This window comes from Schistocerca piceifrons, chromosome 1, assembly GCF_021461385.2.
Source record: "Schistocerca piceifrons isolate TAMUIC-IGC-003096 chromosome 1, iqSchPice1.1, whole genome shotgun sequence".
NCBI lineage: Eukaryota > Metazoa > Arthropoda > Insecta > Orthoptera > Acrididae > Schistocerca > Schistocerca piceifrons.
This window is the reverse complement of record NC_060138.1, coordinates 726,684,504-726,698,033: the sequence shown is the minus strand read 5'-3', so window position 1 is coordinate 726,698,033 and position 13,530 is coordinate 726,684,504. Positions and strand designations below refer to the sequence as shown.

Below are 13,530 nucleotides of genomic sequence, written 5' to 3'. Positions count from 1 at the left end.
GTTGTAATTTTTTTCCTCACATATCTCAATGTTTATTTTATATCACTGCTGACATATGAACACGCAACTGATCACTATGTTAGCTGAAGCAGTAATGAAGAAATAGGTATGGGCCTGCAATTGTGTAACAGTGGAATGGGACAAGACAATGTACTTTGTGGTTGGCACACTTTATACATAGCTGCATCCACCCAAGAGTTAAAGGCAATGGGCAATAAGCAAGGTCTGATGACATCCCTGTCACATGACAAGGAGCTTTTTCTTATTAATAGTAACATTTTGTGACTGCTATCAAATCTGAAACTTTCCACAAGAAAAGCAGAACTGTAAGGCCATTGGTAATAAACCATGATAAAAACTAACTGGCTTTTTTTCCTAACGGTTTAGGAATGATCTGTCAATGGAACCTCATTCAGTCAGTAAGAATATTTTCTTTTATTACAAAAGACATTAGTAGCCACCACATGGGTGGCAATGTAAATACATCAAGTAAAAATCAAGCACTCATTGGTAAATTCTTTCTAAAAAATTCTTATATTAGCCTAGCATTATTATTTCTCATGAATACAATCATTTATTTCTTTGGACCTTAAATACATGGTTGTTGTGCCTCTTCTAACACACACACACACACACACACACACACACACACACACACACACACACAGACGTATACACACACGGGTTTATGAAGATATAAGAGCTGTTCTGTGTACATATAAAAACAATGTTGTCTACTCACTACAGCAAAATTTAAGTTTCCCAGTCACAGAAAGAGTTGAAGTGGAGCTCTTTCATCCAGTTCCACATTAGACCGAAATTTCAATCCACAAACACACACTTCCTGTAACAACAATTCACTCCTGTTCATTAGCACCTTGTTTGCTAACACTCAAGTACTGCAGGCAGCTACTCAAAATGTGATTTCCCGAGAATGTTTCAGTAATTAAATGACACAGAGCCTTTTCTTCTATAAATGTTAAGTGACAAGTTGCTGCCTGAAATGCTGCCATTTGCTTGCAAAAGGTTTACAAGTCCTCTAGATCTTGTCAGACCGGGATACGGTCCCATCTCCATATGGTACCATCATCACACACACACAGCAAAACTGAGCCATCACGGCTAAGACTAGTTTGTCGGATTGCAGCAACACATCGAGGATGTGTTAGTGCTGTACAGCGTGACTGGCTAGGATCTGATACATCCAGATCCCAAACAAAAGTTTTCCCTACTTGGTTTCCCAGTGCCAGAATCTGCAAAAGTAAGAGACCACTATTAACTATTTTGCCTTGTTGTTCCAAAAATGTGGAAATATATTACCTGCAGAAATGATAACTTTACATGTTGTATTTTAAAATAACTGCTACACTAATGCCTATTGTACATTTGTGCAAAGTGAACTCCAGTGGTACATGTATTTTTACACATTTGTAAAACTCTCACTTATATGTTCGAACTTACTCGGTATTAGAATATGTGTAGTGCAATCTTGCAGCTCCACACAAATTTAAGACATTAAAGCATTTCTTGCAAACAGGAATGAATGCGTAACTAAATGGTGTGCCAATCCAAGAATGATGACATGCATGATAAATTAAAATAGAATGAGAGAACATATAATATGGAATCTGAAGGGTCTCTAGAATACTATGTAATATGGCTGGACATTGAGACAAGCAATAATAATGCAGCTGATAGGAAACCAAACTGTTTTATGCATATTTCACCAACAGTCACATAATAATGCTCTGTTAGACTTCCACATCACATCCAGGTGTCTCTATATGAATGCTGTGTCACACTGTAGTTTAATTTTCAACTGATATCAAATTTTAATCCTACACAGAGCCTCAAATGGGGAAAATTTATCTGAGGAATGGTACGCAACAAAAATATGTTATCACAATTTAGAAAGCTTTATAAACACAGTAATGGGAAACCCTTGGTGAAATATACATAATGTACGGAATAAAGGTAATAACTTACCTTGCAGTTGAGGTATTGTAGGGTGGATGGGCACATCGACCCAAGGTTTCGGACAGCATGTCTTTCTTCAGAGCAAATTAGTACATAAAACAAACAAACAAACAAACACACACACACACACACACACACACACACACACACACACACACACACAAAAAGGTTGGACAAAATTATGGGAATTCCATGAGAAATGCAAGCTTGAACATAAATGCAGATGCTGGCCAAGCTTGTAGTTTGAGCTGTTGTATTTAACCACAAAAAGCACCTGTGCAACATCCTTAATGTATTGCAAGTGTTGGTTGTGGTCACGAGCAGTGCTCTGTGTAATTGTGAGTGCATTATTCCGAAGATAAGTAAATTCAAATGCAGGCAAATTGTTGGTGCTTGTGTGCTGGTGGCTTCCATAACCAATATAGCTGAAGTGTTTGGTGTTTCAAGAGGCACCATACTGAAGATTTATACCATATACAGGAAAGCAAAAAACATTATCTGTTAAGTCACAACACGGATGGAGGTGTGTGGAGAGACAATCATTGAATAGGACTAAAATGACAATGAGAGGACAACAGCTGCAAAAGTCAATGCACAACTGAATGTCACACTCATGAACCATGTCAGCACCAAAACAACACATAGTGAACTCTATGAACAGGGAACTGCAAAACAAGCTGGAATTCCACAACCACTCCTCAGTGATGCAAATGCCTGTAACAGAAAAACATGGTGCCGAAGTCATAAAACCTGGACTATGGAGCAATGGAAGAAAATTATTTGGTCAGATGAGTCTCACTGCACATTGTTTCCAACTTCTAGCAGAGTTGACGTCCAAGAGATTAAACGTGGCAGGAGTTCTGTAATGACTTGGGCAGCCATATCATTGAATTCCATGGGCCCCATGAGTACTCTGCAAGGTCGCATTACTGCCGAGGATTATCTGACCATTTTGGCAGGTCAGGTCCATCTCATGGTGTAATGGTTATTCCTTAGTGATAATGCTGTCTTCCAAGATGACAGGGTGCCTTTTCACAAAACTCGCATCATTCGGGATGGTTTTGTGAGCACAGGGATGAATTGCCGCATCTCTCTTGGCCACCAGTCACCATATTTCTTTATTAGTGAGCTTTTGTGGCCTGCTTTTGAAAGAAGAGTTTGTGATCGCCATTCATCTCCATCATCATTATTTGAATGTACCATTATTTTGCAAGAAGCTGTTTTTAATGCCTACATCGAAAGAGGCATGTAATGTATTTTTTTCTGTAATTTCCATACTTTTATCCACCACATGTAGATTGTCCTGGCTAACAGTTGAGCTATAGTGTTGGTACAATGTAATTGGATGGGACATTGCAGTCAGCAATACTCTCTTAATGGCTCTACCTCTCCAGGGGACAGTGCTTTGTAGAAGCACTATTCATAGAGGCAGAGGAGCTAACAAGGGAGTCTAATACTCCTACTTCTCAGAATATCCAGAAACAGCCGAAATGGGAAATAGGGAACAAACCCATAGCACTAGTGTTTCAGTTTTCAGGATCCAACAGGGACATCCACTGGTCACCACAACCACCACCTCACATGATTGGAGGGTAATCAACCAAAAGGTTGTACTGGTCAGCCAAACCCTTACAAGGAAAGCCAGCACAAAATTCCTGGCTGCAGAGTGAGAACAGTGCCCGAAACTGTACTTAGAGTTCTAGTTGATCCATCAAGATAATCAAAGCTATAGAGTGACAAAGGTGCTAACGCGGACACTGCAAGTGCTACGGATAAACCAGCAACACCATGAAGGGAAAATTGCTGTCCTGAATCACCTTCTAGGACGACAGGAGCAATCACCTTCTAGGACGACAGGAGCCGGATGTGGCCCTGATCCACCAACCCTATCTACATAAAGGGAGCATTGCAATCTTTGAAAGAACTGGAAGTAAGTTGATTTATGCTAGAAATCCAAAGAACTTGAGAACATGTATTTCTATTAAGATGGAATTTCATTCATGCCAATGGTGGACATCTGCTCTAGGGAGTTAGTGACCTTCGGAATGAAACAACATGACGAAGGAAATTGTATTGGCATCAGTTAACTTTCTTTACAAGGACAGTAATACTACTACTCAGCAAGTAAGGAGAGTGGTAGATGGCTAATAACAGAGGGATGAACAACTGCTGATTGGTTCTGATGCCAACACCCACAATTTGGTGTGGGGAAGCAGCAATGCCAACAGCAGAGGTGAGCACCTACTTTAATTTCTACTGGAAAATAATCTTAAAATCTTGAATAGGTACAGGGAACCTACCTTCAGAAACAGAAGAAGGGAAGAATAACTTAGATAACTTTCTGATCCACTCAAATGGGTAGTTATGTCATACAATGGCATATGGTGTTTCTAGCCATCCTTATTCGACCACATGTACACCGATAAGCCAAAATATTATGACCACCTGTTTAATATCGAGATGGTCCACTTTTCAAACACAGTACAGCAGCGATTCTGCTTGGCGTGTGTTCTGCAAGTACTTGATAGATTTCCAGAAGTATGTGGCACCAAATGTCCACTCACTAGTTACTAAATTCCTGCTAATTGCGGGACGGTGGTTTGTGGGCACGCAGCTAGTGCCCGATTTCTGTTCCAATGGGTATAGATCAGGGGCATTTGTTAGCTAAGACATAAATGTGAGTTCACTATCATGCTCCTCAAACCACTACAGCACTATTCTGGCTTAGTGTCGTGGAGAGCTATCTTGCTGGTATACGTCACTGCCATATGAGAAGACTTCAACCATGAAGGGATGCAGTCGATTTGCAATAATGTTCACGTAGTTCACTACTGTCCTGGTGTCTTCCAGTACTACCACAGGTCCCACAGAAACCCAACTCAATGAACCCTATAGCATAATTCTGCTCTCACCAGCCTGCATCTGTGGCGTGGTACACATTTCCAGCAACCACTCACCCAGGCGACAGTGTTGAAGGACCCAACTGGTTGACCTGGTCTAACAATAAATGTGATTTATTCAACAGGTGACACATTTCTATTGATCCACGGTGAAAACTCAATAAAGCTGTGCCCAATGCTATCATAAATGACAATGTAACTGAAACAACAAATGAACATGTAAGGGTTGTGTGAAGTGGAGCTCCATGTTCAACAATGGCCTTTGAACGGTGTGCTCCAAAACATATATGCCTGACCAGCCTTGTACTCTGTCGTCAGATTGGCCACAGATCACTGCCTATCCTGGATTGCACAGTGAGGGATCATCAAACTATTACGGTTTGTGATGACACGAGGAAGTCCAATACCATACAGCCTATTCATTATTTCACCATCCATCAACCTCTTTCCTTAGGTCCTCATGACAATAGTACACTAACAGGCAACCAAATTCGCCATTTCAGAGATTCTAGTTTCCAGCCACAGCGCCACAACAATATGCCCTTTGTTAAAACTGCTTATATCAGTGGATTTCTAAATCTGGGGCTTGTATCTTCGGTGTAATGGTGCCGTACTGCGGTCGCGGAGTGGGGCCAAGGTTGTTTCCCAGATAAGTTATTGCAATATGACAATGTATTACTATATTATAGTTTTTAGTTTTTTTACCTTGTCCATTATGGACAAATTACAATTCCTTTTATTCTGAAGAAGGTTGGGTTATCCCAACTGAAACCTAGGTAAATCTAGGTAAACATTGCAACTGAGGCTGTTGTTAATTTAAAATTAATATTTACACAGTTGCTGACAGGGCCACAAAATGTTAAAAATATTAAAATCACATAAATCATGTGAAACAGCAATTCAGCAACTCCTTGGGAAGGCGAGGAGAGCTCTCCACATCTCCCTGGATATTGGTGGTCGGTGGGGTGGTCAAGAGCCTTTTAGTTGTATGACCTTCGAATCTATGCTTAAATCTGCAGAAGAGCATGGCACCGAGATCACCACATGCAGGTGGCTTAAGACCACACTAAGTAGAAAAAGGTAGAGGCCACTTTGATGGATGAAAAACTGGTGATCAACACCACCAGGGGATGTCCACAAGGACTATGGAACCTGGTGGAAAGTTACATACTGTAAGCTTTTTTCTTCTTAAGATACACAGACAATTTGGTCATAGTAATATTTAGCAAATACGCTAGTACTGTTAGAACAGTGACAAAATGTGCACTAGACATTATGGAAAACTGTGCAAAAATAGGATCTAAGGGCCAGTCCCAAGAAAACTATTGTAGTACCATTTACAAGGAAGCAAATCTAGTACACATCCTGGAATCTGTAGCACCTTAATGTAACTCTACAAGTAGAGGAGGTAGTGAAGTGTCTAGGGACAACCCTGGATGTGAAACTATCATGGACTCATTAAGAACATACGTTCAAAGGCAAAAAGCACTCTTATGAGCACTAGAAGAACCTGTGGTAAAAACTAGGGTCTACACCCCAGGAGCATGTAATGGATAGACACCACTCTAATGAGACCTATTTTAATTCATGAGGCTACAGTATGGTGGAATAATGAACAGCAGAAGGTGGCTGCTAAGGAGCTTGGCAAGGGGCAGAGATTGGCCTACTTAGTCAAAGAATTAGCAGCACACCCAGTGCTGGGATGGAGATCATCCTGGCAGGACCTATCCCCATTACACCTTTGGGTTACAATGGAAGTAGCGGCAGAGGCATATAGGTTAAAAACTGGAAATAACTGGATTCCTTTAAGATATCCAGACTCACACACCAATACATTGAGTATCAGCTCTGAAATCTTTATCAGCCCCTGCAGTGCGATCAAAGATCATTCCAAAATGCCCTTGAGACAAGGGGAAAAGTAAAAGGATTAATCTGGCTGTGGGTCTCCAGTTATCAGAAATTAGTAGCAGCAAACAAACTAAAACTATGTATCTGTATTATGAGGCAGCACATAGAATATTGGAGTACATTCCAAAAACAAGAACATGGCAACCTAATGATGCTGAAACTACAAAAGAAGTCCTGTAATCCTGAACTTGAACAGGAAACAGCTTAAACTCTTGATAGGACTCATGACTGGTCATGGTAATTTTAGCAAACACCTGCACACCTGGCCCAGAGAAAGAAGCCCTTAATTGTAGACTATGTGGTGAGGATGATGACACCACGCCACACTTAATCTCCCAGTGTGAAGTTCTGGAAGGCAAAAGACACAGATTATTCAGGTCAGTAGAGCCTGAAGTAATTGTGTCTAATAAGGAACTAGGAAAGAGTCCCCTACAGCTTCTTATGGGTACCAGTTGATTTTCCTACAATCAGTGAGTGAAACCAACATTAAATTCAGTTCTGGTGTGGAAAATATTGGGCTAAGACCACGGTTCTTTTTGTCTCCCTACATTAACCAAATTAAATCAAATAATATTGCTAAATTCTTCCTGGACACTTTGGTTTCCAAACTTCATCTGTTGCTAGGATTTTTTAAAAAAAATATCGAACAATAGAAACTCTAGGTAGGAATATCAACAATGTAGGAAAAGATAGATCACTACTTACCATCAAGACCTGTCAAGTTGCAGACAGGCACGATTAAAAGATACTCACATATAGCTTTCGGCCACAGCTTTTGTCAGTAAAGCGAGAGAGAGACACAAACGCAAACAAACACACACACACACACACACACACACACACACACACACGCACACGCACGCACGCGCGCACGCACACACACGCGCGCACGCACACACACGCGCGTGCGTGACCCCCAACTCCAGCGTCTCAAGCCAGATGCTTTTTCACAGTTCACCTGAGGGTTACAATTTTTAAAAATATTTCCCTCCCGTAGTTTCTCTGTTAACATCTTTTGCAGCCCCGTTTGTCTTATAATGATTCTGTGAACTCAGTTTCAGTGCGGTTAATCTACAAATAATAACCACCTCTACTGTCAATCAATAAACCTATGCTGCATTCAAATGATGAAGTATTTGGGCAGTTTCCCCACAGATCAAGCATTATCATAATTCTACTTCTACAGAACTGGAAGACTGTCACTGACAAAACAAAGCCCAGAGTTTCCCAGAAACATTTATTCTATTTTGATTATACAGTGGCTGCTGCATACTCTTGGGTTTTGTCATGGAGGATAACAATATTTCTAAAGAAAAATTTCCAGTTAGTTTAGGAACATTGTGGACAGCACAAAACTATTTACTGGTGGGTGAGAAATGTGGACATCAGCAGTGACACATGTGTCAAGTGTCCAAGTGTACAGAGAACGTAAAGATCTTTAAAAAGTTGAGTTCCAAACTGCACTATTTCTCAATATAATATTTGATAATTCTATACAATTTCTCACCAAAAACTTCTTTGATACCATAGGAAGTACTGACTTTATTCAGTTCTACTGAGTGCCTTGATTTTTGTGTGTGTGTGTGTGTGTGTGTGTGTGTGTGTGTGTGTGTGTGTGTGTGGGGGTGGGTGTGTGCGTGTGTTTTCATCCTTCTGAGCCATAAACCAAAAATAACCTTGTAATTGAGCTTCGACTCAAAGTGTACACATACAAACAAAGCAAAATTTCACAAACCTTTTGCCAAAAGTCCATGGCGAATCTGACAAACCATATTTCACACTCACGGTACTCAAAACGATGAATAATTGTAACATTTGTGTCATTAGTTTTCAATTCTTTATCTTCTAGCCTCCCAGGTTTCCAACAGACAATACAGTTTTCACATGACTGCAAAGAAAATAAACATACAATTAATTACATGAAATTAAAACTACAAATCTCTCTCTCTCTTTTGCACACATGTCCCCCCCCCCCCCCTCCCCCATACACACAGTAACAAAAATTATGAAATGTTTGTAGATTTAAGAACTAGAATCATAAAAATTTATAAAAAATAATTTTTGCTGTGTCATGGAGATGTGAATGTATATAAAACTTATTTATTTCTCACATTTGATTTAGAAAAGTCACAGAAGTAACAATACTATAAACCAAACGTTTCGTTAGGGTTCAACATTTCATGGATCATGAATTCCAGTTTTGACATGGATTTGGTAAGGAACAAGCTTTAGCTTTGTCGAAATAAGAATCCCATATTTACCTGGGGGATCCTAGGAAGTGACACAAAATGCTCACACGGTCAGGAAGACAGCTTTTAAACAAAAACCATCCAAATAATGCAAGTCTAAAAAACAGTGTGATGTTTTGTACCCGATATTAAGTGCCACAGAAGCACGTAACAAAATTATTTCCTGAAAGAACCATTATGATTGTACACCTTGTATCTTTCATGGTAATTGACTGATAATTTATTTTTAGGGGTGTAATTGTGTTGAACATACTGTAGTAATGGACATTTGGAATGCAAATGGAATTGGTAGCGCGTAATTTTCCTTACAATTATAATATCTGCGAATATTTAGAAAAGCCAAACTATAACAATTTCAGGTAGAAATCTGCAAGGTACAGTCATTACATCTGTTAACAGTCTAATATAAGAAATGACACACAATAAAGAAGATTACCGGGGGGCTGGGGTAGTCAGAACTTTACTTCCAGTGTGTTAACGGTTTGCCATTTCAGTATGTAAAGCACTTATAATGTGTATTTCACAGATATACAAGTTCCATAACAGACAACAGAGCACCATACAAAATGCTTGTACAGTGCTGGAAAAAATTTAAGACCATCACTTAATATCACTTACCTCAATGCTGTCATTAAGTTTACTTCTAATTTACTTTCATAATAACTGTTATATTCTGCCTTGTTAGTTAAACACCTTGCAAATAAATACATAAATAAATAAACAAACAAATTATCTAACTCAAATGATTAAGTAGTAATTATTTTTTTTTTGCTTTTTTAAAAATTACAATTATTATTTTTTTTTTGCTTTTTTAAAAATTACAATTAATCACCTAATTCTTAAGGAGAAAAATGGTCTAGCTCTAACGCATTTTGAATTTGGGTACAAAAACAGAACATTGAAAGTCTTTATTACTGTGCATTATACATAAATAAATAAAAATAAAACTGTTTTATTGTTTTGGGGATTTGGTTCTTAAAAGGGCACCTCGAGACATTCCAATACAAAGCAGACAATTCACCAATAACAGAAGGCAGGTATACAACTTTCAGGATGACCTCTGTCAACGACACAAAACCATTATTCAAAAGAAGTTGGAAAAGAAGGAAAATCATGAAAAATAGGACATTAAGAAAACAATGGAGATCAAACAAATTGTGTAATTTGTTTTGTAATGCACAGTAATGTACACCTCATGTTGTTGTTGCTGTTGCTGTCTTCAGTCCACAGGCTGCTACTGTATCTTGTGCAAGCTTCTTCATCTCAGAGTAACCTACATGCTGCTGCAACCCACATCCTTCTGAAGCTGCTTACTGTATTCATCTCTTGGTCTCCCTCTACAACTTTTGCCCTCCACACTGCCCTCCAATACTAAATTGGTGATTCCTTGATGCCTCTTAACATGTCCCACCAACCAATCCCTTCTTCTAGTCAAATTGTGCCACAAATTCCGCTTCTCCCCAATTCTATTCACTACATCCTCATTAGTTACGCGATTTGCCCATCTGATCTTCAACATTCTTCTGTAGCACCACATTTCGAAAGCTTCTATTCTCTTCTTATATAAACTATTTATTGTCCATGTTTCACTTCCATACATGGCTACACTTCATACAAATACTTTCAGAAAAGATTTCCTGACACTTAAATCTATACTTGATATCACCAAATTTCTCTTCTTCAGAAAAGCTTTTCTTGCCATTGTCCGTCTACATTTTACATCCTCTCTACTTCGACCATTATCAGTTATTTTGCAGCTCAAATAGCAAAAGAGATCTACTACTTTTAGTGCTCATTTCTTAACCAAATTTCTTCACCATCACCTGATTTAATTTGACTACATTCCGTTATCCTCATTTTGCTTTGTTGATGTTCATCTTTTATCCTCCTTTCAAGACACTGTCCATTCCATTCAATTCCTCTTCTAGGTCCTTTGTTGTCTCTTACAGAATTACAATGTCATCGGCAAACCTCAAGGTTTTTATTTCTTCTCCATGCATTTTAATTGCTACTCTGAATTTTTCTTCTGTTTCCTTCACAGCTTGCTCAATAACAGATTGAATAACATCAAGGATAGGAAACAACCCCGTCTCACTCAGTTCCCAACCACTGCTTCCCTTTCATGCCCCTCAATTCTTATGACTGCCATCTGGTTTCAACGTTGTCAAAAGCTTTCTCTAAGTCTACAAATGCTGGAAACGTAGGTTTGCCTTTCCTTAATCTATTTTCTAAGGTCAGTATTTGGGCAGTATTGCCTCACGTGTTTCAGCATTTCTACGGAATCCAAATTGATCTTCTCCGAGGTCGTCTTCTACCAGTTTTCCCATTCATCTGTGAAGAATGTGTGTTAGTATTTTGCAACCATGACTTATTAAACTGACAGTTCAATAATTTTAACACCTGTCAACACCTGCTTTCTTTGGGATTGGAATTATTATATTCTTCTTGAAGTCTGAGGGTATTTTGCCAGTCTCATACCTCTTGCTCACCAGATGGTAGAGTTTTGTCAGGGCTAGCTCTCCCAAGGCTATCAGTAGTTCTAATGGAATGTATTCTACTCCCAGGGCCTTGTTTCAACTTGGGTCTTTCAGAGCTCTGTCAAATTCTTCACACAGTATATCTCCCATTTCATCTTCATCTACGTCCTCTTCCATTTCCATAATATTGCCCTCAAGTACATTGCCCTTGTACAGACCCTATATATACTCCTTCCTTTCTACTTTCCCTTCTTTGCTTAGAACTGTTTTCCATCTGAACTCTTGATATTCATGCAAGTGATTCTCTTTACTCCAAAGGTCTCTCTAATTTTCATGCAAGTAGTATCTACCTTACCCCCAGTGATATATGCCTCTCGATCATCACATTTGTCCTCTAGCCATCCCTGCCTAGCCATTTTGCACTTTCTGTCGGATTTCATTTTTCGTTTTTGCCTGCTTCATTTACCACATTTTTATATTTTCTCCTTTCATCAATTAAATTCAATGTCTTTTCTGTTACCCAAGGATTTCTACTACCCATTGTCTTTTTACCTACTTCATCCTCTGCTGCCTTCGCTATTTCATCTCTCTTCTAATGTATTTCTTTCCCCCATTCTTGTCAATCGTTCCCTAATGTTCTTTCCCATGCTCACCTCATACCGTTCTATTTTTGTACCAAAACTCACAGTCCAATGATAAGTCACTTTTGAACTAGACCATTTTCCCCATTAATCAGGTGATTCAAAATATTTGATAGGGCAAACATCTGCAACTGAGAAACATATTACTAAAATGAAAATTGTTTCAGTTGCTAGAAATTTTTTATTTATTACACAACTGATTTGAAGTCTGAAGCTTTATCTCCATGTGCCATCAACTGCGAACAAGATGAGGAGCAACTACCTTACAAGAACTATGGGGTTTATGTTCCAAAATGAAAGGTAAAGCAGTGAAAAGTGTTACTCGCATAATTATGGAAACACAAATGTGTGGCAGGCACAGCAGCCAGTCATTAGAGGTCACATCCACACCAAACAAACGCATGGGACCAGAATAAAGATGCTGACACTGAGGGAGGGATCTGGACAAAACATGAACTCGATAGTAGAGAAATAAATAAGAAACTACAATTATGCATAAGATCAGCAACTGAGGTGCCTGCCTCGACAGCCAACACAGAAGTGCAACCTGCCAGGAAGCCAGCTGACCTTCGTAGGAGCCGCTGAGGCAGGGAACCGAAGCCGAAAAAGTGTGGGAAATGAGCTGACTGGTCTGCCTGCTTATGCATGTGTGGATTACGGGGTCGATAAATATAAGACTACAAATATGAAAATAAATGTAATAACACATAAACACAAGTATTAGGCAAAATGCCTGGAAGTCTGCATGACAGAACTCACAACAATAAGAAGATAAAAGATAACAATATAATGAAAAGGGAAGATGCTATTCACCATATAGCGGAAATGCTGAGTAGCAGATAGACACAGAAAAGACCACCACCAATAAATAAAGCTTTCGGTCATTAAGTCCTCCATCAGCAAAACACACACACACACACACACACACACACACACACACACACACACAAACGACCACAGTCTCAGGTAACTGGACTCAGCGTCTCCGCCATATGGTGAGCAGCAGCTTTCCTTCTCATAATATTGTTACATTCCATCCTGGATTTTCCATTGTTTGAGAAGATAATGCAACTAAAATAGGGATACGAGTAGTATACAGAAACATATTTAAAATTAAGTAATAAGATCATGACTGGTGAAGTGAGGCAGGAAAATGATGCCAACCATTAGGATTGGTAATCATGTCTAGACTCAGTGTAAGGAGCCAAAACAGTCTTAATATATAAAAAAAAAAAAAAAAACATAGGATTACAGTGACATACACAACAGGAATAGCAATGTAATCATACCAAAAACCACCGAGCATCTCCACACCATCAGACATGCTTAGGCGCTTGTCTAAGTTTTCAGAGCTTCCATTTTTAGTAACAAATCAATT

General features: G+C 39.1%; 1 protein-coding gene across 2 annotated transcripts in view; it reads right to left on the bottom strand.

Moving 5' to 3' along the window:
• Positions 1-411: 411 nt before the first annotated feature.
• LOC124711199 (polycomb protein EED) overlaps positions 412-13,530 on the bottom strand; it is an 85,272-nt gene continuing 72,153 nt past the window's right edge. For both annotated transcript variants that reach the window (XM_047241138.1, XM_047241147.1), the window contains exons 7-8: positions 8,521-8,673; positions 412-1,253 (exon numbers count right to left, since the gene is read on the bottom strand). In XM_047241138.1, coding sequence (XP_047097094.1) covers positions 1,050-1,253; positions 8,521-8,673 — 357 coding nt within the window. In that variant the 3' untranslated portion in view covers positions 412-1,049. The remainder of the gene's footprint in view (positions 1,254-8,520; positions 8,674-13,530) is intronic.